At 51.2% G+C, this 27,818-nt stretch overlaps 1 protein-coding gene across 2 annotated transcripts in view; it reads right to left on the bottom strand.

Moving 5' to 3' along the window:
* Nucleotides 1-27,818, bottom strand: part of ADARB2 (adenosine deaminase RNA specific B2 (inactive)) — a 239,094-nt gene that overhangs the window by 18,555 nt on the left and 192,721 nt on the right. For both annotated transcript variants that reach the window (XM_070801117.1, XM_070801116.1), the window contains one exon: nucleotides 5,701-5,815. In XM_070801117.1, the coding sequence (XP_070657218.1) occupies nucleotides 5,701-5,815 (115 nt within the window). The remainder of the gene's footprint in view (nucleotides 1-5,700; nucleotides 5,816-27,818) is intronic.

Below are 27,818 nucleotides of genomic sequence, written 5' to 3'. Positions count from 1 at the left end.
TGAAGGACTGGAGCCTGTGGCTGCATCTTAGCTCTGCATACCACCCTCCCCCCCCCAATCAGATGTGAGGGTCACCTGACCTCTTGGTCTTGGTGTCTGTATGTCTTCAAATTGATAATAAAGATTCCCTCCTTTCCCACTTCTCGGGGTTGGTGCAATCAACTGATAGGCGTATGTGAAAATGCTATAAAAATTGCAATTTTCATATCAACTGAGACTCATGACAAACAGCTGCTCAGAAATTGCTTCTTCATGGGAGCGTGGGCACCGTCAGAACAGAGCTTGACCCGGGCTCCACCGGAACACGGTCCAGATTTGGGTCCAGAGGCTCTGATCCTCCTCCATTTCCAGCCCCACGGGAAGGAGGGGTTCCAGGGAGAGCGTGGCTGGGGGCAGGGCTTGACTGCCAGGACCTGGGAGTGGAGGGCGTGGGAATGGGCCTGCCTTCCAGCTCTGACCGCAGAGAAAGCATGATGCTGAGTTGGGCTGAGAGCAGGCAGAGCCTGTGTCCCATTTTAATTCAGGGGCTGCCCCCCTGGAGCGGATGCGTGGGGTTGAGGGACACCTGGCAGGAGGTTCATCTCCTCGCTTCGGCCTCAGGTGGTCCCTTGTGGATGACCAACTCCTGCCCACTCCGCTCAAGGAGGCGCCTGCAGGGGGAAACAGGGTGGGTGGGGTGGGCAGCATTTCTGTTCGGGTGGGAAATCCGTGTGTGGTGCCTACGATGACTGGACCAATATTTTACTCACAAATGTGGATGTTCAGACAGAAATCATAACCAGGATAAAAGGGAAAAACTGAAACTAAAGAAAGACTCCACCAATCACAGAGGAATCACTGTGATTAGGGACCAGAGACAGGCTCAGTAATGTGCTGGTGAGTCAGAGAAACCTGGAGAGACTGGCTGGCAGTGAAACAAGAAGAGCATCCTCTGAAGAAATAGGAACCAGAGGACAAGACAGGAGTTGTGGACAGTAGCTTGCAAAAATTAGAACACAGGGCAGCTGAAGAGCTGTCACATACACAGGGAATTTCCAGGAACACAGAGTAAAAGGTAGATTAACAGCAGGTCTTCCCTGGTGGCTCAGATGGTTAAGAATCTGCCTGTAATACAGGAAACCTGAGTTCGATCCCTGGGTCAGGAAGATCCCCTGGAGAAGGGAAGGGCAAACCAGTCCAGTATTCTTGCCTGGAAAATTCTAGGAACACAGAGTAAAAGGTAGATTAACAGGAAGGTGAAAGACAGGGAGTTAGCTGAGAATGTTGAAAATTTGACAAAAATGTGAATGAAAGAAGGAATTTATCAAATGATACAGGAAAAATTGCAAAATAAATGACTTAAATATGTCAGGGAAGGTGACTGGCTCACACCTACATGGTCTTATGAAATTACGTAGCATTCAAGTGAAAAAGACCATGCCCTCCCGTGGCAGGGGTGGGGCGACCACTGCAAACAGATGTCAGTTAGGACATTCCTAGTCAGAGATACTGGATAAGAGAGCAGAGAAAAGCCCTGGAAAATACCCAGGGCAAGCAAGTGTGAGCTCAGACACCCCAGCTCACCCTCCCAGGAGCAAGAGACCTGGGTTAAGAAGCTCCTGGAGATGTGGAGATTCAGTTTCCATCCTATGCATTTTAAAGATGTTTCTAGAGACAGAAGGAGAATGGCATGGATGCTGAGACAGCGGTCCAGTCGGGTGGTATGGGACCCCTGGTCTGGTGGGCAGAGACTCCAGCACCAGTGCACCCCGCAGGTGCGAGGGCTTGGAGGTCATGTGACCACCACCCCCCCCAAAAGTGGTTTAAGGAAGTCTAGCTGGTTGGACCAACCTTCAGTGTCACATGGTCTGAGAGGTGGGGGGCTTGAGGATGGATGTGACCCAATAGGGGGAAAGGCTCTTTCCTCAGAGATGCACCCCCACCTGCGGCTGAGAACTGTGAGATTCCTGCAAGCCACCTGACTTTGCCACGCAACTTACAGCATCCTGAGTGTGGATGCTGCTTAGTGGTTTCAGTCTTAAACCCATGGTGGAGGTGAGATAGAGGAGATGGCCAAGGCACAGAACACAGAAGAGAGTATGAACACCATCGCTGATGACATAAAAATCCATCCACATGCAGAGACGTCACCGGGGGAAGACAGGGTTGACACCACCAGCCCCAATTTACAAAATGGAAAGTGGAGACGCCCCATCCAATCTAACAGGGTGAAAAGCAAAGGGTTAAGTGTATATTATAGATACAGAAATGGAAAACAACATAATATCCATTTTTAATAGTGTGAATCAATTGATAAGATTTAGAATAGAAAATCTTGAAACATAGAACCAGCACAGTATTTAGAGTCACAAGAGCAAAATTTAAAATTATTAAAATGTCTGCCTCCCAAGAATATACAATGGATTAAAGACAATCTCTTTAACAAGTAGTGCTGGGAAAACTGGTCAACCACTTGTAAAAGAATGAAACTAGAACATTTTCTAACACCATATACAAAAATAAACTCAAAATGGATTAAAGATCTAAATGTAAGATCAGAAACTATAAAACTCCTAGAGGAGAACATAGGCAAAACACTCTCCGACATACATCACAGCAGGATCCTCTATGACCCACCTCCCAGAATATTGGAAATAAAAGCAAAAATAAACAAATGGGACCTAATTAAACTTAAAAGCTTCTGCACAACAAAGGAAACTATAAGCAAGGTGAAAAGACAGCCTTCAGAATGGGAGAAAATAATAGCAAATGAAGCAACTGACAAACAACTAATCTCAAAAATATACAAGCAACTCCTACAGCTCAATTCCAGAAAAATAAATGACCCAATCAAAAAATGGGCCAAAGAACTAAATAGACATTTCTCCAAAGAAGACATACAGATGGCTAACAAACACATGAAAAGATGTTCAACATCACTCATTATCAGAGAAATGCAAATCAAAACCACTATGAGGTACCATTTCACGCCAGTCAGAATGGCTGCTATCCAAAAGTCTACAAGCAATAAATGCTGGAGAGGGTGTGGAGAAAAGGGAACCCTCTTACACTGTTGGTGGGAATGCAAACTAGTACAGCCACTATGGAGAACAGTGTGGAGATTCCTTAAAAAACTGGAAATAGAACTGCCATATGACCCAGCAATCCCACTGCTGGGCATACACACTGAGGAAACCAGAATTGAAAGAAACATGTGTACCCCAGTGTTCATCTCAGCACTGTTTATAATAGCCAGGACATGGAAGCAACCTAGATGTCCATCAGCAGATGAATGGATAAGAAAGCTGTGGTACATATACACAATGGAGTATTACTCAGCCATTAAAAAGAATACATTTGAATCAGTTCTAATGAGGTGGATGAAACTGGAGCCTATTATATAGAGTGAAGTAAGCCAGAAAGAAAAACACCAATACAGTATACTAACACATATATATGGAATTTAGAAAGATGGTAACAATAACCCTGTATATGAGACAGCAAAAGAGACACTGATATACAGAACAGTCTTTTGGACTCTGTGGGAGAGGGAGAGGGTGGGATGATTTGGGAGAATGGCAATGAAACATGTATAATATCATGTATGAAATGAGTTGCCAGTCCAGGTTTGATGCATGATACTGGATGCTTGGGGCTGGTACACTGGGACGACCCAGAGGGATGGTACAGGGAGGGAGGAGGGAGGAGGGTTCAGGATGGGGAACATGTGTATACCTGTGGCGGATTCATTTCGATATATGGCAAAACCAATACAATATTGTAAAGTTAAAAAATAAAATTAAAAAAAAAAAAAAAAATGTCTGCCTCCGAGTTTGCCTGGGGGCAAGGATGGAAACTTCCATTTGTAAGTTCTCTTCTCTTTGTGCTTTTCCCAGTGAATGCAGTGTTTTCATAAAGGTAAAAGTGGTGCTGTTCATAAGTATATATTTCTGCCATTGTATTTTTCAGAGTGGCTACAAAACGGCATCAGTCTCACTCGTGAGATAATTGATGTGGGTGAACTGGCTTCCTGCCTAAAAATGGAGGGGATGACATGTCAGGTTTTATTTCAAAATAAACTTAATTTATAACATTGTAATATATGTTATAAAAGCTAGAAAAAGACACATCACCCCCTTTTAAAGTTTCTTAGGCATTTGCTTGGATAACTGAATTAGAATTATGATTACATTGCCCATCACCTTTAAGTAAGTGAATATTTGAAAATATTTCTATTAGTTGTTTTGCAAAATATTTCCCAATCTCTTTTTAATCAACAAGTTTACTAAACCTTCTCTTTATAACAGGAAAGTAAATTTCAGTAATTTATTCTTCCATGGTCATAAGTTACTAATCAGTGTAGGTTTACCATGTAAAGTCTCACATTCATGTAATATTGCACGCATATGTGCTCAGTCATCTCAGTCCTGTCCAACTCTTTGCAACCCTACATAGCTCGCCAGACTCCTCTGTCCATGGGATTCTCCAGGCAGGAACACTGGAGTGGGTTGCCACACCCTCCTCCAGGGGAATCTTCCCAACCCAGGAATTGAACCTGTGGCTCCTGTGTTTATGCATTGGCAGATGGATTCTTTACCACTGAGCCACTGGGGAAGCCCATGCTATATTGGGTTGGCCAAAAAATTCGTTTGAGGTTTTCCATAACATTTTATGGAAATGCATAAAATGCGTTTTATGCATTTAGTTTCTTTACGTGGATTGCCTGCCTCAGTTGGATTGAGGGCTGCCTCCAGCGGCAGTGGTCTGGACTGGGGAGGGGGGCTCTTAGCCCTTAGTTTGGGACATGTTTTATTCTATCAAGGCAGAGTGGCAGGGTTACAGAATCCTGGTGGCTCCCGTGGGGCACCTGCTCCAAATTCAACAGTGTCACTGATGGAAGAGACTTGCCTTTGACTTAGAGCATTACCCTTATAAAGTGATTCTTACTTTTCAGAGCTCTTCATGTCCTGTGTCCTGGTCACCAGCTTACCCTGGGAGGAGGCATTTTCATTTCCATTTTCCCAATGTGGAAAGACTGAGTGAGTGTCCTCGTGCTGCTGCCCCGACCCCAGTGGCCTTGCACTCGGTGGCCCTGGAGGAGCCTCTGGTGTCTAGGGTGAGAGGGAAGCGGGCCAGTTGTCTGACTTCTAACACCCAGGCTTTTGGACAATAATCGTTCCCTGGTAGGTCATTACCAGCTCACCCCAAACTTTGCAGCTAGAAACAGTTGAATTCAAATAACCAGATGGCTAGTTACTATTAGTAGGTTGTTTAATAGTGAGATGTTTTCACCCAAATTGATGGTTTAAAACTAAGCATCACTTTCTTGAACCTGGCTGGTAAGAGCAGCCTTGATGGGCTGTTTGTCGCTGTTCTGGCACCGTCCGTGAGCGGTTAGGGGTGGAGGCTGGAGAAGGCCTGCCTTCTGTCTCCTGCAACGGGTTTGTTCAGGGTGGTGTGCGCCCTGAGAAGGGGATTGAGGAATCTCGGGGTAAGGGATTCCCTGTGGGGCCTGACCCTGGCTGAGCTCCTGTAGGCAGGATGCTGCAGTCCCCCGGATGACGAGGTGTGGGGACATGCCTGACGAAAAGGGACTGCTGTGCCCTCCGGTCGCCCTTCTTCGGGGTTCTGGGGGGTGGACTGTCTGCTCTGTTCCGTGTCTTCATGGGGAGGGGGTCCTGTTTCCAGGCTCGCCCCCTCTTCCCGGCGGGGAGGTGTTACCTCGGGTCATGACGATCCCGGCCAGCGCCTTGTGGCGGGCGTGCGCTGAGGCCAGGCCCGCAGCCAGCTCTCGGAACTTCTGTGTGACCAGCTGGGACACGGCATCTGCGAACTCCTGGAAAACACAAGCAGCAGCCTTGTGACCGCGCCTCCTCCCTCCTCCACTCTGCCCGCGGCCCACCGCCCGCTCTGTGACCCCCTGGCCTCAAGATGGCAAGCTGGCCACAGCGATTCTGGCCCAGCGTGGCCCCGGGGCACGAGCCCCCAAGCAGGACCCTGGGGGGACTGTCCCTGCCTCCTTCCCGCCTCGCAGAGGCTTCCTCCAGTTGCGGGTGAGCTGGTGCTCACACCACTGACAACCGGTTCCCACTTTCTTCCCTGTGTCACAGAACCAATCACCCCAACACCCAGGAATCACCCCAACATCTGGGAACCGCCCTTTCTCTTCAGTGACTTCCCAGGTGCTTCCTGGATGGCGGGGTCCAGAGCTCCCCACCCCCGCTTCTGAGTGCCCCCTCCCACCCTGTCCCCATCCAGCCTCTGAACCACCCGTCCTCCATCAAGACCTTCCTTTAAACATCTCCCCTACAGGTCTTTTTTCTTTATCCTTTTAAGGGGTCCTTGACATTTATGTTAAGCGTATTTCTCAATTAACATTTTATAAAGGTGAATGTAGAAAGAAAAAAGCAAAGATTTCTTTAACTTTTCTTACTCTGGGTGGAGGACAGTCTAATTAAGATGTACAGGGGTATTTAGCCGGTTAAAATTTATCTCTTTGGTATTTAACCAGTATCACTTCCTAGGGCGGCTTTGAGACGTCTTGCTTCTTTGGTATTTAACCAGCATTACTTTCTAGGGTGGCTTTGAAAAGTCTCGCTTGTAGTTTTGCCAGGGGGAGTTTTATGGAATGTTTATATATTGAACTATGACCCTTAGTTTTTCTGGGTTTAAAAGTCAGAAGAAGAGAATCGTGAATAACCACCTGCATTGGAAAAGTGCATGTCCTCTGTTAAGGCACTGAGGTGTCTCCTCAGACCTGGGAAATGAACAGACTGGGGCTTCATAAGGAACTCAGCCTGGAGCTTTCTGTGCTCAGGCCTCCTTCCCTCACAAACCTTCTCCACCCCCCACCCCCCAGTCCCCCGTCTCCCCAGCCCCCCATCCCTCATCCCCAGCACTGCAACTATTTTCAGTGATTGGCTTTAATTAGATCACATACATGCTTGCAGCTGCATGTAGTTCTTCATAGTTGGATTTGTATGTGTAAATGCTGTTGATTACGTGGTGTGTTAGAAACCAGGCAGAAACTTAGAATTCACGTTGGGAGACGCAGACTTACCATCTAATTTAACACTAGGAATTTTTAATGTTTTAATCACTTGAGATTTAATACATACAGTCAACTCTGGTTACTGCAAACCCAACTAATCAGACTCTGAGATAATTTGATTTTTCTCCATTTGGTTTATGGTAGAAGCAGCTAAATGCTCAAAAGCAAGCTCGTGTCTTGAATTATTTTTGTAAGTTCAGGTTCCAGGGTGCCTCCATGGGCTCTGTGGAGCTCCTTCAGTCTCCTAGGGTGGAGGTGAGCACCCCAACCAACAGCAAACTTTGAGGGGGTCTTTCCAGCCCACTTTCCAGGTCAGAAGCAACAGTTAGAACTGGACATGGAACAACAGACTGGTTCCAAATAGGAAAAAGAGTACGTCAAGGCTGTATATTGTCACCCTGCTTATTCAACTTATATGCAGAGTACAGCATGAGAAACACTGGGCTGGAGGAAGCACAAGCTGGAATCAAGATTGCTGGGAGAAATATCAATAACCTCAGATATGCAGATGACACCACCCTTATGGCAGAAATTGAAGAGGAACTAAAAAGCCTCTTGATGAAAGTGAAAGAGGAGAGTGAAAAAGTTGACTTAAAGCTAAACATTCAGAAAACGAAGATCATGGCATCCGGTCCCATCACTTCATGGGAAATGGATGGGGAAACAGTGGAAACAGTGTCAGACCTTATTTTTTTGGGCTCCGAAATCACTACAGATGGTGACTGCAACCATGAAATTAAAAGACGCTTACTTCTTGGAAGGAAAGTTATGACCAACCTAGACACCATATTCAAAAGCAGAGACATTACTTTGCCAACAAAGGTCAAGGCTATAGTTTTTCCATGGTCATGTATGGATGTGAGAGTTGGACTGTGAAGAAAGCTGAGCGCTGAAAAATTGATGCTTTTGAACTGTGGTGTTGGAGAAGACTCTTGAGGGTCCCTAGGACTGCAAGGAGATCCAACCAGTCCATTCTGAAGATCAGCCCTGGCATTTCTTTGGAAGGAATGATGCTAAAGCTGAAACTCCAGTACTTTGGCCACCTCATGCAAAGAGTTGACTCATTGGAAAAGACTCTGATGCTGAGAGGGATTGGGGGCAGGAGGAGAAGGGGACAACAGAGGATGAGATGACTGGATGGCATCACCGACTCGATGGACATGAGTTTGAGTGAACTCTGGAAGTTGGTGATGGACAGGGAGGCCTGGCGTGCTGCGATTCATGGGGTCGCAAAGAGTTGGACACGACTGAGCGACTGAACTGAACTGAACTGAACGTCCAGCCCACAGGCTGCACATTGCAGCATCAATGCTTTCTGGTCTAGTCCGTCCCTGATGGGGAGGAGAGGGGTCCTACAGAGATCCATGAGTCTGGTCTAGTCCGTCCTAGGGGGAGAGGAGAGGTCCTACAGAGACCCCCCAGTCTGGTCTAGTCCATCCTGGGGGGAGGGGAGGGATCCTACAGAGACCCCCGAGTCTGGTCTGGTTCAGCCCCTGGGCACAAGCCCAGCAAGAGTTGTGGTGAAGCCCCTCCTGGCACCCTCAGGGTGGGTGGTCTGCCCATCAGGACAGTGGACAGGGAGATTCTGGTGGGGTCTGGGTGGGGCAGTAGAGGCTGGATGTGGGAATGGGTGAGAAGCCAGCTTTGCAATATCGAAAGCCCTGTGCAGAGAAGCTCTAAAGACACACTGCAAAAATCCTGAATAATGAGCTGAAGCGCCATTTGCAACACAAATTCCTTGTTAAATATGAAAAAGAGGATGTCTGGCGGCTGGTGATTTAGCTTCCGAAGGTCCCTGGGTAGCGGGAGAGGGTCACTCTGTCTTCCCCAAGTGGGTCACAGCCTCTCTTGGGGTTTACAGTGGGAGGAAACGTGATGCCCAGGGGCCCGCCGCCTCCCCCATGCCCCCTTCTCTCTGCAGGAGCAGATGGGATGACTGGGGTAGGGGCTGCAGAGTCTGCAGAGCTGCCCAGCCCCTTCAGGGCCTGACGAGCTCCGTCTGGGGTCCACTGATGCTTTTCGTGCAGAACTTGGCACAGGTTGGACACTTGGAACAGAAGCAATCAGAGGAGAGTGGACTGGCTTCTGGTTAAATGATGGTGATCGTCAGGTGGCTCTGCTTCCAGAGCTTAAGTGGGGAAGTTGGCTCGGCATTTAATGAGCTGCACGTTCCCAGCGAAAACAGGAATGCAATGCTACTTGTGTGTATGTGGTCCGCATGCTGCCCGCCGGCCCCAATTACCGAGGCAAATTACCAGCCTTATTCAAATAGGAAAAATAAACTTTAAATAGGACCACCAAAAGACTCAAACTCCACTTATTTCCAACACTAATATTTTGAAAGGCCTAAGTAAATAAAATGAGTTGCAGGAGCAGTCCTTGGGGTAAAATTGACATTCAGCCAAAGTGGGGAGGATATTAAAATCGATAGATTATGAGGGAGAGAGCTGTGGGTAAATATTTTCCTGCTGAAATCCTGCCTTCGGGTTTATGCTGCTGGAATATCAGAAAGGTTAGATTTGCATATGGGCAGGGCAGGATGGGGCACCCTCGCCCTCCTGTCCACCTTGTCCACAGCACATGAGGTGAGTGGGCATCCGGAGGCGGAGGCAGGCTGCCAGCGGTCGAGACAGTGGGGCTGACTTGTGTCCTCTCTTGGCCGTCCATGCAGCCGGAACTGGGAAGGCTGGAGAAAAGCTGCGGGGATGGTCATCAGGCCACCAGAGGGCGGGCATGGCTCAGAGGGGGCCCCATGAACACGAACAGGCGAGGATCTTCCCCCGCCTCCCTCTCAACGTTCTTCTGGGTCTGAGGAAAAGCTGGTCTCTGGGCCTTGGTCATGGCTCCTGTTTACTGACAATGGCAATAAAGCCTCATTCATTTCAAAGTCAGGGACTGGTGAACACGTGTGCAACGATTCAATTATTCTATATCTTGAATTACTGAATGCCTATAACGAATCTGAAAGAAGGTATGAAAGATGGAAGGCCTTTGTCACCCTTTCCCAGCACCATGGAAAAGCTCTGAACTTGGCACAGAGCTCGGATAGTGATGGTCGAGATGGCCATTCCAGTAACAGCTTCTCTGGTGCCCACGACTCCCCTGGGCCGTCCCTCCCCGCTCCCTGGATGACCCTGACCCTGAGGTGTGCCATCTGCTGGGCGCGCTTTCAAAGAACCTGGACGACGGGTGAACATCGAAGGGCCCGGAAAGCTGTGTATTGACTTGACCTACACCCCTGGGCACGGATATGTGAATGCGTCGGTTGTAAGGAGCAATCACACACACATCAAAGCTCCACGCAGCCAAGTTTAGTGAAAATTTGGCAATTTGGGGTGAGAAGATGCTCATCAGTTAGGCCATTTGCTGATCTTTTATCACCTGGAGTCAGGCTGACCGCACTGCCGGCGGACTGGCTGGTCTACACTCGTCTTTCTGACTCGTCCATCCTGCTGTCAGCCTCGGGCCAGGTGTTCTGGGGTCACTGATGAACATTGTATTCATCAGCCCAGTGCCCGGGTGGCACCTTCCTGATCATCTTGGCAACAGCAGTGTCCACACCCCCCCCCGCCACATACACACCCCCCCACACCCCCACACCCACACATACACCCCCCCATACACCCCCCACATACACATCCCCCCACCACACATACACCCCCCACCCCCCAACACATACACACCCCCACACACACCCCCACACCCACACATACACCCCCAAACGCCCCCCACACATACACATCCCCCCACCCCCACACACATATGCACCCCACACACACCCACCAACCCACACACACCCACACTCCACACACATACACACACCCACCCTTAACACATACACACCCCACACACATACACACCCCACCCACCCCCACACCCCGCACACACCCACCCCTCACACACCCCCACTCCACCCACACCCCCACCCCCCACACACCCCCACCCCCACCCCTAACACCCCCACCCTCCACATACACCCACCCCACACACATACACACACACACACACACACACACACACTCCTACCCTCCACACACACCCACCCCCTACACATCTCACCCCTCAAACACCCCCACACTGCACACACCCCCATCCATACCCCAACTCCACACACACCCACCTTCCACATACACACCCACCCACACTCACACCCCCCACACCTCCCACACATACACATCCCCACCCCCACACACACACCCCCCCACACACATACACACCCCCCCACACATCCACCCTCAACACATACACACCCCACACACACACCCCCACCCCCACCTCCCCACTCCCAGCCCCTCACACCCCCCTCACCCACCCTGCACACACCCCCATCCCGCACACACCCACCCTCCACACACACACACACCCCAGACCCCCACCCTCACCCCAACATCCCCACCCTCCACACACACCCCTACCCTACACACACACACCAACACACACCCTCATTCCCCACACACCCTCACCCCAACATGCACCCACCCTCCACACACACTCCCACACCACACACAGCCCCACCCCACACACACCCCCACCCCACACATACGCCAACCCCCACACACCCCCACCCCACACACATCCCACCCCATACACACCCCATCCCACACACCCCACCCCACACACACCCCATCCCACACACACCCCACCCCACACACATCCCACCCCACACATACCCCACCCCACACACCCCCACCCCACACACACCCACACCACACCCTCCCCATACCACAACACACCCATCCTCAACACACATCCACCCTCCAGACACACACCTACTTCACACACACCCACACCACACATATCCCCACATCACACACACACCCACCCCCTCACACACTCCCACACTACACACACCCCCACACCACACACACCCCCACCCTCCACAGCCCCCTACCCCAAGACCCCCATCCCACACACACACCACTCCCCCACCCACAAACCCCAAAGTGTATGTTGCCTTTGGGGCCTCTGGAGTGCCCCCAAACCCCCACCCTAGGGCTGGGAAATTAATCAAAATTTATTGAGCAAGACACTAGTGGGTTTCAAGTCTGATTTCAAGCTTCTGAAATCCAGAGATGAGTCAGATGGGGTCCTCTGTCTGAAGGAGCCCCTGACTGAATATCCCCCCAGGGCTGGGGGCCTGCCTGGAGCTGAGTGACCAGGGCAGCCCATCCCCTTCACCTACATATAGACCCAGAGGGGCCGCTGTGGTCACCTGTCCACAGCCCAGCAAGCTGAGGGGAAGTAAGGAGACCCCACGTTTGTTACCTTGAATAACTGAGAGTTGAGGTTGTGTGCACAAATGCCAGGTATCTACATATCGATTAGGTAAATTGTAGTTACTCACAATTATCTGAATGGTTAGATATAGACATATTCATTTAAACATGTTAACAGCAGTTACTGCTTTAACAATTAACTTCAATACAATAAACATGTAGAAGAAAACTAAAACCACATTGGAAAATGTGATATTTCTGCTTTTGTTGCACTGGTGCTTTCTCAGGGAGATATTTTGCATCTGGGTCTAATTAGAATCTTTAAATTCTCATTAGTGTGAAAACATGAGGACGTGCACAGATGAGGGCCTCTGTTTGGGGCTGATTCATGGCTGTTTGAGCTCATCTGGATCGAAGACGACGTAAACAAGAAGAATCACTGCTGCGCATCAAGAGGGAAGGGCTCTCTGTGGGGAGCGCAGCCCCTCAGAGGAAGCGGCGTTTACTTTCTTAGCTTTTGTTAAATTTGGGAGCAGTTGTTTAGTTATTGCCTGAATAGCAAGGGAGCCTCACACCTGTTCTGAGAAATTACCAGGACATCAACGCCGTTCTCCAAATGCTGAGCTCTCAGACCCTTCATCTCGTGACTTGGACCCTAATCTCATCTCTTTACCCTGAGAATCAGTTCCCAAAGGAGAAATAAAGTTGGTTAAAATTGCTAACTAGCTTTGAACAGCACACCTGTAGTGCTGACTGAAGCTGGGACTGGGCAATTCTTCAAGTTCATGGAGGCCCGAGACCAGGGATCCACCACCACGTGTGAGAGACAGCTGTGTGAGACACGTGGGAGAGGCAGCTGGACATCCATAGTGGGGAAGGTTGTTGTCCCCGCTCCCTGGACACAGCACCGCGGGACACACACCTGGGCCCTTGACCTGGTTCTTCCCACTCTGGGAACCAGCGCCACCCCCGGGCCACCACGCATGCCACCAGCTGGTGCCTGGCACCACAGCAAGTGAAGAGCTTTCCCACTGAAGCCAGTCCTTAAAGTCTGGAAAGGGCGACCGTCCCTTCAACTCACAGACACCAAGGCAAGATGTGACTACCAGGAGCATAAAGGACATGGAGCCATGACACCAAAACACGTTTCCAGTAAACGGCACTGGGAAAACCGGAGATTTACAAGTTTCCTGAGAAAGGATTCAAAACAACTGTTTTAACCAAAGCTCACTGAACTACGAGAGAACGCAGATAGACAGCTCAACAAAACCAGGAAAGCAATTCATGCACAAAACGAGGAGCTTAATGGAGACAGAAATCATTAAACAGAACCAAACAGAAATTCCGGAGCTGGAGAATACAATGACTGTGATGAAAAAACACAGCAGGGAGCTTCACCAGCAGACCTGGTCGAGCAGGAATTCCTCTTTCTAGAGAAATCTGTGAACTCAAAGACAAGTCACTTGGAACTATCCGGGGGAGAAGAAAGGAAAAAAAGATGGACAGGAGAGGGATTTATGGGACACAGTTAAAGGACCGATGGACACGTTAAGGGAGCCCAGAAGAGCAGAGGCAGAACAAGAGGCAGAAAGCTTAAAGAAACAGCGATAAAAAAGCTTCCTGAACCTGGAGAAGGAAACAGACACAGACTCAGGGAGCAAAGGATCCTAAGCGGTTTGAGCAGGACGAGGTCTATGCCAGGACATGCCGTGATTCCATGACGGAAGTCGAAGACAGACAGAGGCTTCTGAAAGCAGCAAGAGGCAAGGGACTCATCCTGCTTAAGGGATGCCCGTGAGGTCCCCACTGGGTTTTTCAGCAGAAACCTCGCAGGCCACAGAGGTGCATTCAAAGCACCAAGGAAAGAAAAAGGCCACTCTTTGAAAATGAAGGTGTCTCCCAGGCAGACAAAGCTGAGGGATCACATACTTGAGACCAGCCTCGCGATGCGTGTGCACACACACCATGGAGTTGTGTTCACCTTTATGAAAAAGGGGATACTGAGTCTGCGGCAACGTGGATGGGCCTGGAGGACACAGAAACCCGAGGTACTCGTGGAATCTACAGGAGCGCTGGGTGATGCTGCAAATTCTCTGAAGACAAATGGGCCGTGGAGACAATGCCCCCAGGTGTGTCGGAAGCACGGCAGATCCTCTGGGGTGACAGTGGGTTCTTACTAGATTCATATCTGTTAGTGCTCGGCCAGAGGCACCTGCACTCTGAAAGGATTTGGCGTCGCCCCACTGAGCGCCTTTATCTCAGTGAAAGGGACTGTGTCTTCATATCCTGCCCCCACGGATGGATGAAGGGCCCTCAGAGGCGGCGGAGGGACAAAGAGCCCTTGTTGTGGGCGCGGTCCGAGTCCCCAGGCGTCCTCTGGGCAGAACGGACACTTGGGAGCTGCCCCGGGGACCAGAGGCCCAGGGTCCCCAAAGCCTGGTGGCCGTCTCAGGAGTGGGGATGAGCCTTCAGGGCCTCGGGGGTAGGGTTGGGGGAGACTGCATGGCGGTCAGTGTCTGCCCCAGCCTGGCCTGGCCACCGAGCTGCTTGGCCACCAAGCTGGTGTCCAGGCTGCACAGGGCGTCCAGCTCCGCCTGGGAATGGTGGCCTTCCTGACTCTATGTGTGGACACTGAGCGTGGCCTTTGCCTCACTCCTCAGGCACAGACTGGACCCTGGCACCCCAGGGTCGGGAGCTGCTCCACGTGGGGCCTCGGGCCTCACCCATCCACACCTTCCACTGAAGACATGGGGCCCAGGGTGGATCCTCACCTGGGAAGGTCAGCTGACAAGTGGAGGCCTGAGGGTCGCTCCCCTCACCAGTGCCCCCACCACACTCAGCAAGAATCAGGACCCACAGCAGGAAGTCAGTCCCATGTGGTTCCAGATGGGTCCCCGAATGCCCCACCCCCTTAGCCTTGCATGGACGCAGCATCCCTGGGTCCTGCCCTCAGCCTCCTTGTCAAGGTCACTGTCCCCAGGACGCTCTACTGGGCTGGGCGTTGAGCCCAGAGCATGGGGTCCACGCTTACCCTGACCCTTAACCACGCTCCGCTTCCCCATCCACACCACACCACACCCGTCCGTCCGTCCGTCCTTCTGTCCTGAGATTCCCAGCCTGTCCCAGAGGGAATCTCAACTAAACTAAGAGAACCTAGAGCACCAAGGCTTGCACTTGGAACAGAGCAGACAAAACAAATGTCTGTCCAGAGCGAAATAGAAAACAATTTGTAAGTTACATTTCCAATAAGCATCACTTTACTGCAAAGCCTACTTATCCCCTGGTTAGACAGAGTGCTGGGCTCTGAGGCTGGTCTGGGTCCTTCCTTCTCTGCGAGGACATCTGGGATCATGACACACAGACCGAGCTGGCAGCTTTCTCTTTCTCCTGATACAACGAGGCGGCTGTTTGCAGGGGCCTTGCTGCACCCGGGGCGGGGGAGGGGCCTGCGTCCCCTCGTGGGGTGGTGGCGGCACTGCATGGTGAAACTCCGTCCCTCCCCTGGACGTTGTGCATCTGGGGGAGGTGACCCCGGTCCTCCATCTGAGGTCTTGGCCCACTCCTGGCAAGTCTGCGACCCGGGGGCCCAGGTCAAGGACTGAGAGGCAGAGGTGTGTGTGTACCATGGCTGCAGCCTGTTCTCCATGTGAGGGTCCTTGTTAGGGGATGATGCTGGCATGAGAACCAGCCAGGAGTTTCCTCAATAACTTGTGGGGAGAAAAAACCCATAGCCTTCAGGAGCAGGTATGTTGCTAAGAAACCAACATTTTTTTACTGAAAAGTTGAACCTTTTTAGAAGAGTCTTTGTCTCATCCACAGAGAGAGAGAGAGAGAAGAAGGAGAGATTTCTAAGCAGCCTGACTTTTCCTGGGATCGGTTTTCCTTCCTTCCCCTCTGCCTTTCTTCTTGTGCACATTTAAAGACCTGCTGATAGGTTTTGGAGAGCAATCTGCCTTTGTTGTGAGCGTCTCAGATTTTCCCTTTGCGTTCTAAGGGCACTCCCCAGGAAGGCTTGGAGATGCCACACAGACTATTATGCCAGTGGAGGTCTGTCCAGTTTCTGATAAAACCAGAACTAATTTATTTTTTGTTTATCCTCCGCTGCCTTTGACAAAGTTTCCTCTGGAGATGTGTATCTTCATTCTCAGCTCCTTGGGTTTGTCATCTTTTCGCGCTTTGTTTTGCAACTGACAAGGGGAAAAAAAATCTGACACCAACCTTGGAAGACGGTAATGCATTCAAGACTTTGTTTTCCTCACGGATCTGATAAAAATCTTGCCTAAAACCATGTCCAACCTTTTCAGCAGGAAGTCCAGATGGCCTTGCAGCCTGGATAACAGACTGCAGTCGCTGATGCTTCGTGGATTGTCGGATTGTCTTTCTCAAAACATAAGATGCAAAACGGAAGACAGCATCTGGGGTCCAGGCAGGGCTGGTTGGAGGGGCTGGCGGTCGTCGGGGAAGGGAGAGCAAGCGAAGGAGATATGTGAGATCCCATGGAAGACGGGCTTTTGCGAAGAAGGCTCTGTCAGGTGGGACAGGTTGGGGAGGTGGCTGAAGTCGGCTGCACAAAGGCTGGGTGATTGACAGGAGGGAGAACCGAACTTCCCTTCTGCTGCAGGTGAGCCGATAAGATCGGCCGGTGTGTCAGCGCTGTGTGCTGCGGGAGGGCTCATTTCCGAGGCCACTGGAGGCCGCCGCGTGGACATGTGTTGTCCGCTGAGTGTGGGGCTGGAGGCCCAGGGAGAATGGAGTTGCCCTGGCAGGTGGGAGGGAGGTCTCCCCATTTCCCTTTCCTTCTCAGGACGAGTGACAATCCCCCTGAACTTGGTGGCTGCAGCTGGCAGATCCTGGGTGGATGACGTGTTTATGATCCCGCTGACAAGGCCTTTGGCTCTGGAAACATGTGTGTGGGCCTGACTTCCAAGTGGCAGCCACGGAAACGGACTCAGAGCAGGCGGCAGACTCCTCAGTGACCCCTCTCGACGCTGCCAGGCCCAGGGAAGCTCTCCTATAGCCGTCGCCCCTTTACACTGAAGTTGCACCACCCCATCTGGTGGTGACACCATGGGATCAAGCCTCCCGGCCTTCTCTTTCTCTTCCAACTTCAGAGCTGTGTGGACCCTCTGACGCATCCAGCCAGCCTGCCTCCTCCCTCCGTGGGGTATCTCCTCCACCACACGTCACAGTAACTAGCTCCACCCCACCCACTGCTGTGTGTGTGCCCCGGTGTGAAGTGGTGGGTCACCACCTCACCCGCTTGCTAGCTTCTCCTGGGAGATTTAACAGCACCAGGGCAAGGATGCCCAGGGTGAGGACACATTTAACAGCACCCAGGGAAGGTCCCAGGGCAGGTCCCAGCTGCACCAGCAGGACGCCTGGGGTGAGGACAGAGGCAGGGGTGTGAGCTCACGTTCTCCTCCCGTGGGAACATCGCCAGTGTCTGTTGTGTGTGTCCATCTCCTCTCAGCTGTTCACAGAGAACAGTCCACTTCCAGTGTCCTGGGAAGGCCCAGCACAAGGCCCTTCTGTCTGGGGTCACATTGAACATCTAGGACGGAGCCCGGCACTGCCACGCTCACTGGTGGATGACTGGGGGCCAAGGGCCCGGATGTGACCCAGGAAGGAGAAAGGTCAGAAGAGTGAAAAACTGAGATGTTACACAGTCTTGGAAAGCCCACAAGGGAGTATGGAGCAGGAAGCTTGGCGGGGATGGCGTGCCATTTGGACAGCAGTCAAAGGCATCGAAATGAATTGGTTTGTACTTTTTGGCCTCTTAAAGCAACTTAGGAAAAGCTAAGATAAGGCTCTATAATTTCATGAGAAAAAATGGGGACAATGTGAGAGGTCACAATGCAGATAGAGAGGAAGAGGACCCTGAGTAGGGTGGACACAGTTGGCTGGTCATCGGAACGCCACATACCTTTGCTTCTACTCCTGCTAATGATGGGACTGCCTCTGTGCCTAGAATTCCGGTTTATTTAGAGACCACAAAAGACATGAAGGGGCTCATTAAGAATTTTTGATCTTTAGAGTTACCTAACTAAACTGTGGAACAGTGATAAATGGTTTTCTTTTGTTATTTCAAAATATTCTTCAGAGAAATAATCTCTACTGTCATCTAATATGGGAGAACTACAGCATCTTTAAAACTTGAGTATTTACATGTGGAAGCAACCCCAGTGTCCATTGACAGAGGAATGGATGAAGAAGCTGTTGTACATATACATGATGGAATATTACTTAGCCATAAAAAGAATGGAATAATGCCACTTGTAGAAACACGGATGGATTTGGAGGGCACTATGCTCAGTGAAATAAGTCAGAGAAAGACGAATAGTATATAATATCACTTACACGTGGAATAATCCAAAAAATATAGCAAACTAGTGAATAAAGCAAAAGGCAGACTCACAGACACAGAGAAAACACTAGTAGTTACCATGGGTAGAGGGAGGCAGGGAAAGTGCTTATTACGGGATTATATGAAATCCAATATGTGAAACTTCTGTAAAATTGAAAAGCATTACAGAATTAAGAAAAGCCCCTGGTTCTGGTGTCCAAAGTGTGCAAGACAGACAGCACCAGGGGCGAGCCCGTGGCCTGTGGAGACGGTGTGAGCACTCTCGGGTGCTTCCCCTGCAGGATGGGGCCTGGCCAGGTGCGCAGACCACAGACCCTGAGCCGCATCACAGACACAAGGCCAAGGTGCAGGGCTCTTTATCTGTTTGTGTTAAACTCAAACCCCAGGGCTATTCAACCTCTGAATGTCGCAGACACGGATGACACCGAGCGGCCAAGCGACGCTGTCAGCTCCGGCCACTGACAGAGCGGGACAGCTCTCCACACAGGCGAGTCGCAGGTCAGCAGACCCGTGACGGAGGACGCTTACATGTGTCACTAAGGCAGCCGCTCTAGACAGTAGGCTGCCCGTGTCTAACGTGCGCTCATCAGGATGGAAGCCTGACGAGGGTGCGGGCAGGCCCAGCTTTCCTCGCTGTCTCTCTGTCTCTGTCTCTCTGTCTCCTCAGGGTTCATTAGTTTGGCTGATTAAAGAGTAGGGTGACTAATGAGAATCTACAGTGAATATCAGGCAGTGCCAAGAAATCATTATAGAATTCCTTGTAGTTTATTTCCTGTCATTGAATTTTGTGCTGATGGCTCTGGTCTAATCCTGTCAGGTAATTCATTTTTTTAAAAAAACAGACCTTAATTTTCAGAGCAGTTTTGGGTTCGCAGCAAAATTGAGGGGAAGGTACGAAGATTTCTTGTGTACTTGCCACCCCAGCCATGTACAGCCTTCCCCGCCGTCAATATCCCCCAAAGACGGTGCACTTGTCATTTTCTCTTTTAGACCGACCTGTGTGGCTTGTGGGAACTCAGCTCCCCAAGCAGGGGTTGAACTCTGACTCCCTGCAGTGGAAGCTCAGAGTCTCAACAATTGGACCCCCAGGGAAGTCCCACAAAACCTGCCTTTAAGCCCTGCAAAGACCAGGGAAAGCATGGACATGACCCCCCCGCCCCGCCCCCGCCCCCGTCCCTGCCACAAGTCATGCAGTTGGGCTTCCCACACTGGTGGACACCGCAGGGGTCCCCACATCAGGGTGTGACGGGCACCCTCACCTTTGGGGTCATGGCATCCCCCCGGTAGGTTATCACGTTTGTGATACCTCATGGACCTACACAGACACGTCATGGTCACCAGAGCACACAGCTTACATCAGACTTCTCTCCTGGTTTGTACCTTCTATGCGTTTGGACAAATGTGTAGCGAAAGGGTCCTTCATTTCTGTGTTGTGCAGAGTAGTTTCACGGCCCTAAAATCCTGTGTGCTCCCCGACCTCATCCATCACGCCCTTCCTGGTAACCATGGCAACCACTCATCTTTTACTGTCTCCAGAGTTCTGCCTCTTCCAGGTGTCATAGATCTGGAGTCATACAGTCTGCAGCCTCTCCCGTTCTGCTCATCTCACTTAGTGACATGCATTTAAGTTTTCTTCCTGCCTTCGCATGGCTGATGGCTCGTTTCTCTTTGCTTAGGGTGATGTTCCGTTGTCTGGATGTAGCAGTATATTCATCTACCACCTACTGAAGGGTGTCTTGTTTGCTCCCCAGTTTCAACAGTTGTGAATAAACTGCTATAAACAGATTTTTTTTTTCTTTGGTGGATATAAGTTTTCAACTCCTTTATGTAAATATCAAAGGAGTTGGGTCATATGGTAACAGTGTGTTTAGTTCGTAAGAAACCACCAGGCTGTCGTCCATGGTGACTGCTCCGTCTTGCGTCCCACCAGCAAGTCCACATCCTTGCCTGCATTGGTGTTGTCAGTGTCCTGGTTTTGCCTTGCTAACAGGTGTGCAGTGCTATCTCACTGTCTTAATTTGCATTTCTAGGTTACTAATTTTTGAGCAAACCATTTATTCTGGTGGGTGATCAGCAAGTTGGGGAATTTAAGCTTGGGTCATCTTTTAACTTTCTCTTTGGGAAAACAGGATGGAGAGAGAGCATGGGAGGTCTAGTCCTCTCCTAATTTAATTTTCTCAGTTGCAAAAGCTCTGAAAATGGTTTACAAATAGATGTGGTTTATTACAAGTTGGGTTTGGCAAGGATCAAACACTATCAGGCCCATGACTGAGATGTCCTCTGGGAAAAACAACACAGGCAGTAATTCTTTTATAAAATTAGGCTCTCTCTCAGATTTAGACTATTCCCCCCTCCCCCCAGCAGTAAACTCCACAGAGTTTTAGTGATTGTAGGGGTCTGACTGAGGGAGATGTTTGGGGAAGTCTCGCAGGCTGCCTCTAGGAAGTCCTGGGTGATAATAAACATGGTCTGTTTGCAGATGTTGAGCAGTGAACTTAGGAAACAAAATAAAACAAAAAACAGAGACTCTGCCAAGCGCCGTGGGGTTGATTTCAACTGGGCCCCTGACTGCTCAGTCTTATTTCACAGCACCGGTCTCTGTCCCAGTCGCTTTCAGCTGGGTGGGTGTGGTGGTCCCTGAGCCCCTGGGCACATGTAGTGAACCTGGGTCTGCTCCTGGTTCAGGTGATCTGCAGGCTGTGGCTGGTTGTGCTGGGGTTCAGAGGCGCTTGTTGTTGTTCAGTCGCTAAGTTGTGTCCAACTCTCTGTAACCCCATGGACTGCAGCACACCAGACCTCCCTCTCCTCCACCATCTCTCAGAGTTTGCTCAGATTTGTGTCCATTGAATCAGGGATGCTATTCAACCATCTCATCCTCTGTCGTCACCTTCTCCTCTTGCCTTCAATCTTTCCCAGCATCAGGGTCTTTTCAAATGAGTTGGCTCTTCATATCAGGTGGCCAAAGTATTGAAGATTCAGCTTCAGCATCAGTCCTTCTCATGAATATTCAGGACTAATTTCCTCTAGGATTGACTGGTTTGATTTCCTTGCAGTCCAAGGGACTCTCAAGAGTCTTCTCCAACACCACAGTTCAAAAGCATCAATTCTTCAGTGCTCAGCTTTCTTTATGGTCCAACTCTCACATCCTTACATGACTACTGGAAAAACCATAGCTTTGACTATGTGGACCTTTGTTGGCAAAGTGAAGTCTCTGCTTTTAAATACACTGTTCAAGTTTGTCATAGCTTTCCTTCCAAGGAACAAGTGTCTTTTAATTTCATGGATTCAGTCACCATCCACAGTGATTGTGGAGCCCAAGAAAATAAAATCTGTCACTGTTTCCACTTTCTCCCCATCTATTTGCCATGACCTTATGGGACTGGAAGCCAAGATCTTAGTTTTTTGAATGTTGAGTTTTAAAGCAGCTTTTCCACTCTTCTCTTTCACGCTCATCAGTGGCACAATCAGCTGCAATTAGCAGTGATTCTTTTTTATTTTTTGGTTTGTTTCTGGCTTAGATTTAAAATTTGAGAAGTTTTTTGAAATGTCCCAGGACCGATGACTGTCGTCCCAGCAACAGAGACTTTGGTAAAATGACTCATGATGGTTTTTGCCCTGCGCACGTGGGTTCCAGTTTAGGATGTGGGAGGTGGGCTGAGCCATGGGCCGTGCTTCCAGGTCCAGACCCCCTTCTGAGGTCAGCCGAGGTTGTGGCTGCACAGTCAGGGATGCTCTGTCTGAGGCGAATCTGCCTCCCTCTCTGCCTCTGCCTCCCTCTCTGCCTCTGCCTCCCTCTCTGCCTCTGCCTCCGCGTTTCTCACATCTGTTTTCAGGCCTGTTTCCTCCTTTGTTCCTGGCAGCACACCTCCAAGGTCCCGCCTTCTGCTGGTCTGACTCAGGAAGTACCATGCGTCTGGCCAGCTCATCCTGCCTGCCCTCCATGTCCTGGCTGCCCTCCATGTTCTGGCTTCACTGCGGTCCTGCCTGCTCGCATCTGAGCCCAGCGTGTCTCTTCATTCACCTCCCTGGTCCCCCTAGGCTTGAGTTCAGGACCACCTGCCACCCTCCCCTGTGATTTCCTGCGGCTCCATCATGCTCTCATTTGCTCAGCAGGTGTTAATGGGCCTGTTGTGGACCAAGCGCTGGGCCATGTACTGGGAACAAGCAAACAGGATGCGGTCGGTGGTCAGGCTGGGTGAGAGTCTGATGGCGATCTCCACGGCACCCGGTGATGGAAATGCTCCAGGTGGCTGTGTTTACAATTCTTGAACTGAGCCTTAGGTGGGGCGTCATCTGCATTGGAAGATAAGCTATAAGGTCCTATGAGCAAACGTCCCTGGGAGAGTGGACATCACAGCCACTGGTGTTGGTACTGCCCAGGATGGGCCCTCTTGAGCCAGGGGTTAGCTAAAGCTCCCTCCGCCCCCTATGTGAGGAGGAGGAGGGGAAGTTGGAGGCCGTCCTGCCCCTTTGCAGTCACATCAGGGACTTGTCAGCATCCCCCATTGCTCCCCCACCAGCCTGCCCTGCTCCCTGAGGCCCCTAAAACTTGTCCTGCATCCTCCACCCTCGGGACCTTGTCCCCAGACCTGGCCCCTGCTCCCCAGATGGTGGAAGGTGGTTAAATGAAGTTCTTCTGGAACCGGTGGGCCGGATCTTAAGCCTTGCTGAGAAGTGAAGTGTAATTTAAGAAACTGGAAGAAACGATTGCTCTTGGTCCTAATCCCAGAGTCTGCACTCACTCCAGCGAGCAGCTAATCCCCGCGACTCTGCGACCCCGCGGGTCCTTAATTACCAGCGTCTCCGGCTCCTCTGCAGGCGCTGCCTGAGCAGCGTCTGTCGCTCAAATAGACTCATGTGAAAATAAAGCACCGAGATCAATAATTCAACTTGGAGGTGAAATGGAACAGAAAAACAACTCTCCCCTTTGCTTGCTCCCGGACTCCCAGGCACTGATTTTTCATGGATGCGCTGACCTCCACTTTCCATCCAGAGGTCTCAGGCCTGGGTGGCAAGTGGGCAGCTTTGAGGTGACCTGGACGCAGGGGCGAGGGTGCCCCTCTCCAGATGTGGGCTCCATGTTGTGGCTTCTGCATTTTGTGGAAACAAAGGCTATGCGGTGCATCTTCCGGGAGCCGAGGGCCAGCCCCTAGGGGTGCACTGGCCATCTCAGCTCCAGTCAGGGCCACTGTATGAGGGGCTGTGATAGGAGGGGCCGTGACCGTGTCCACGGCAGGGTCATGGCAGGAGGAAGCCATGGAGGTGTGGGCTACGCTGCTGCCTTTATCTTAACCGCTTCACACTTTTTTCTACCCTGATCAGATGCCTAAGATTGGCTGACCCCTGATAAGTTGCACTGAAGGGTCCAGTGAAGGCCATGTACTCCCCACAGGCTTTGTCACTGCTTTCTGGGAAGACAGAAGAGAGACAGATGACAGACAGGCACCGGCCTGGGTGCAGGGCCACCTTCTGGCCCCAGTCCAGGGAGGTGTGGGCACAGAGGCCTTGACACGGGGGCTTCAGAGCAGAGACCACAGGGAGGCTCCACCAGGGCCTTTGGCCACACTCCTGTTCATACAAAGCTTTCAAAAAATGTGCTTCTGCCTACTCACTCTTGGAGTCAGAAAATTTCCAAGCTGCCATGACCATCCATGCCTCTGCTGACAGCTGGCAGCACTGAGGACTCTCGTGCGACCTTGGCTGGTGACCTTTGAGATGGAGGTCTGGGAACCAGCTGTCTGGAAAGTTCTGTGGGGTGGCTTCCAGCATCAGCTTACAATGAAGGAACGATGGACGGTGAGTGTGGGGAGCCCAGGGGAGCTCAGATGAGGAGGGCTGCCGACTCAGGGCCACTGCAGAGGGTCCAGGTCCCTGCTACAGTCCCTACAGAGTTGCACAAGTGTCCACAGATGGGGGACAAGCTTCCACAGACGGGGGACGAGCATCCACAGATGAGGGACGTGTGTCCACAGATGGGGGGACGTGTGTCCACAGACGGGGGAACGAGCGTCCACAGATGGGGGGACAAGCGTCCAAAGACAGGGGATGTGCATCCACAGTTGGGAGACGAGCGTCCACAGATGGGGATGAGTGTCCACAGACGGGGTGCAGTCTGTCAGCAACACCAAGAAGCAGTGCTTCCTCTGACACCTGTCCCGTTTCGGCAGCGAGGGCTCCCCTAGGCACCCAGTGCCCACCTTGCCTGCAGCCTGCTCATTCCCACATGTGGAGGCCACGGCTGCCCCCCAGGAGGCTGGGAGGAAGTCTTAAAAACTGGGGACAGCAGCTGACCAGAGGCGTCCACCCCAGCGCCATCCCTCCTGTCCTGGCCCCCTTCCTCTTGGGACAACCTCCCCCAGGCCCTGTCTGGCTGCCCCTCACCCGCCCTGAGTGGCGAGGCCCCGGGAGGGGCTGCAGATCCCAGGGGCAGACGTGCTGGGTGCAGGCCGCTCCTCACCTGACCTGAGCTTCCCCGGATGTGTGGATGACCCGCCTCACAAGGATGAGAGAGGCCCGGCCACAAACAAGTCAGACAGTGGCCACAGAAGTTCCCTCAGATCCCTGGAAGGGGCAGAAGTTATCCAGGGAAGCAAACCGATACAGTGGGCGCCATGCCTGGGCAGCCCCCCTGAGGGCCTCTCTGCTCTCTCGGCTTTTGCTGTTAGTGTAGAACTTTCTAGAACACTCTTCTTTTGCCTCGGGATGAGAGGAAGATGGTGGTGGGGAGGCCGCAGGACATCAGCTCTTTAGATGGCCTCCCTCTCCTCCCCGACTGGACAAGTGCAGGCCAACTGCCCCACTGCATGGACATGCTTCCAAGACCCCCACCTGCATCGCTCGCTCCTTGGAGGGTCCCTTCTGTAGTCCTGTGGGTTATCTCCCCATGTGATCTCTGCACACATCTGCTGCCATCAGGATGGCCCGAGCCCAAGGTCCCCTGGTTTCCCCCAGCTCGCTGACCGCTGCCCCAGGCACAGCGCCCTGGATGCCAGTGCTGGTCTGGCCCGCGTTCCCTTGGTGCCCAGCACGCCGGATGTTGTGAGGTATTGATATGGTTCCACCAGACTTCCTCCTGACATTTGATTTATGGCTCTAGGTGTTCTTTTTCACCTCTCAGCAGTCGATAAGGGATCAGAGGAAATGTCACATTCTCAGTGCTGAGCCCAGAGGGGCCTGTCTCAGCCAGCAGGGGTACCGAGGTGGCTCCCCACCTTTGGTGGGGTTCCCAGTGGCTGGGGGTCAGGACTGAGCCCCTCCCTGGCGCCCCCAACGTTTCAAATATTTATCACAGTAAATATCAACCTCTAGAATATTGCCTTCGTTTAAGCTTTTCACATCCCAATGATTTTTTATTATTTCCATCGACGAAAATAAATGAAGAAAATGTTTTAGACTACACTTGAAAGCATGTAAAAATCAATAACTGGATTTTAAAAGATTTAAAATGTCTTGAATACATTCATTTTTCAAACATTTCCTTCTGATCTTTAAATAGCTTTTCTTGGAGCATAACAATTTTTTGAAAAGTCAAATATGGAGCATTAAAGGTATAATTACCATTTTAATTATAACTCAATCATCCTATCTGCTCAGCATAGAAATTAAAGCTTTTATGGCAGAATTTTAGGCACTCACAAATGTTCAGGAGCAATTAATGTTACAAGTTTAATTTTTTTTTAAGCTGAGTATGAACTCTGCAGTTCTTAATTTCATCCTTGCTCAGACTGAGAAGTACAGACGCTCCCAGTTGTTATTTTAATTCCCAAGTGAATCCATTTGCACTTATGAGTCTGTTCCTGTGTCCCTCCCAGCTGCGGGACCGCGATGGCTAAGGGACCCTGAAGCCTGGCCTCCCCCTGGGGCCATGGGGCCGTAGCTCACCTGACTCCAGGCCTGCCACGTGGAGCATAGTCGGACAACCCACTCTGCACTGTTTAAAGTCGGTGGTGCCGTTAGATTCTTTGTACTTGGGAAGCAAAGAACAGGACAAAGCCTGAGGAACCTTATGGAGAGGGGCCCCCTGAGATCCTGGCCTGGACTTAAAGAAAGTGACTGGAGGGAAGCTTCCGAAGTCTCTATTTCTGCATTAATGAAAACATCGTTTGGCTAAAACTCAGCTAGATTTTCATTGCATTTAGCCCCGGAAATGAAATGCTGAAGTGGCAGCTTTCAGGTGGTTTTGCTGCGAATGCGTGTGTTGCTGGCTTCGTGTCTGAAGCCCAGGCTGCAGGGCTGGGCATGTGTGTGGCGTGTGCACTGCCGTGCAGAGTGCAACCTCACCATTTTTCTCCTGGTTAAAGCCCCGTCTAAGATCCGGTCCATTTCCTCGCAGGCTGCCAAGCTCAGGCTAGAACAAAAATCATTTTTATGGGCATTGCTTCACGAAATAAAATAATTCCGTTTTTAGCAAGTCTGTGATGGGTGCCTCCCACCAGCATCTTGTGCTGGGTCCCTGCTTTGCTTGTCCCTGGAGCTGGTTTCTATGGTCTGCATTTTTCTCTCTTGTGCTTGCATCTTACTTTTCTGCTTTTATTAAGAAAAATGGTATTGGAGACAGGCAGACAAAATTTAAAAATGGTCACCATACCAGTCCTCTGCACCTGAGGTGAAGCCTCATCCCTGACCGTGCCTACTCACCCTCTTGCACGGTCCTGACAGCCACGCTGACACCAGCAGCCCAGAGCCAGAGGCATGGAGGAGCGTCTGGGGGGCACACGATCTCCAGAGGGGATTCACGATATTATTGTTTCCAGGGAAGGAAGAACCGTAAAACTCTGAGTGAACATGACTTAGATCTATGGGCTCTGGGAGACCCTTTGTGTCAATCAGCCTACTCTCCAGGAGATGCCCCTTTCTTGGGTGCCCTTTTCAGATCTGGCTTCTCTAGGAGTCCTCAGTGCCCTCTGGGTGGGTAACCTGAGTACCCGAGCATTGGAGTCGGGGGGGCTCCCATGGACCTCCTGTGTGGCTTGGGGGTCCTGACAGCAGGGGTGGGCAGAGCTGGGGGCCAGGGGTGGAGCTGGCCAGTTCCTCCTGGCTCTGGCCCCCATGGGTGGGCAGCACCCCTCATTGCAGCCCCCTCATACTCCCATCCCTCATGGGATGTGGGTTCCTCAGCCGGGGCCACACTGTGGTCTGCGGGTGGGGTGGGGTAGTCACTCTGAAACCCTCCACGGCCCCAGAACCATGAGGGTTTCCTGCTGACCCC

Source organism: Bos indicus, chromosome 13, assembly GCF_029378745.1.
Source record: "Bos indicus isolate NIAB-ARS_2022 breed Sahiwal x Tharparkar chromosome 13, NIAB-ARS_B.indTharparkar_mat_pri_1.0, whole genome shotgun sequence".
NCBI lineage: Eukaryota > Metazoa > Chordata > Mammalia > Artiodactyla > Bovidae > Bos > Bos indicus.
The sequence above is the reverse complement of the archived record's forward strand: the minus strand, read 5'-3'. Positions and strand labels throughout refer to the sequence as shown.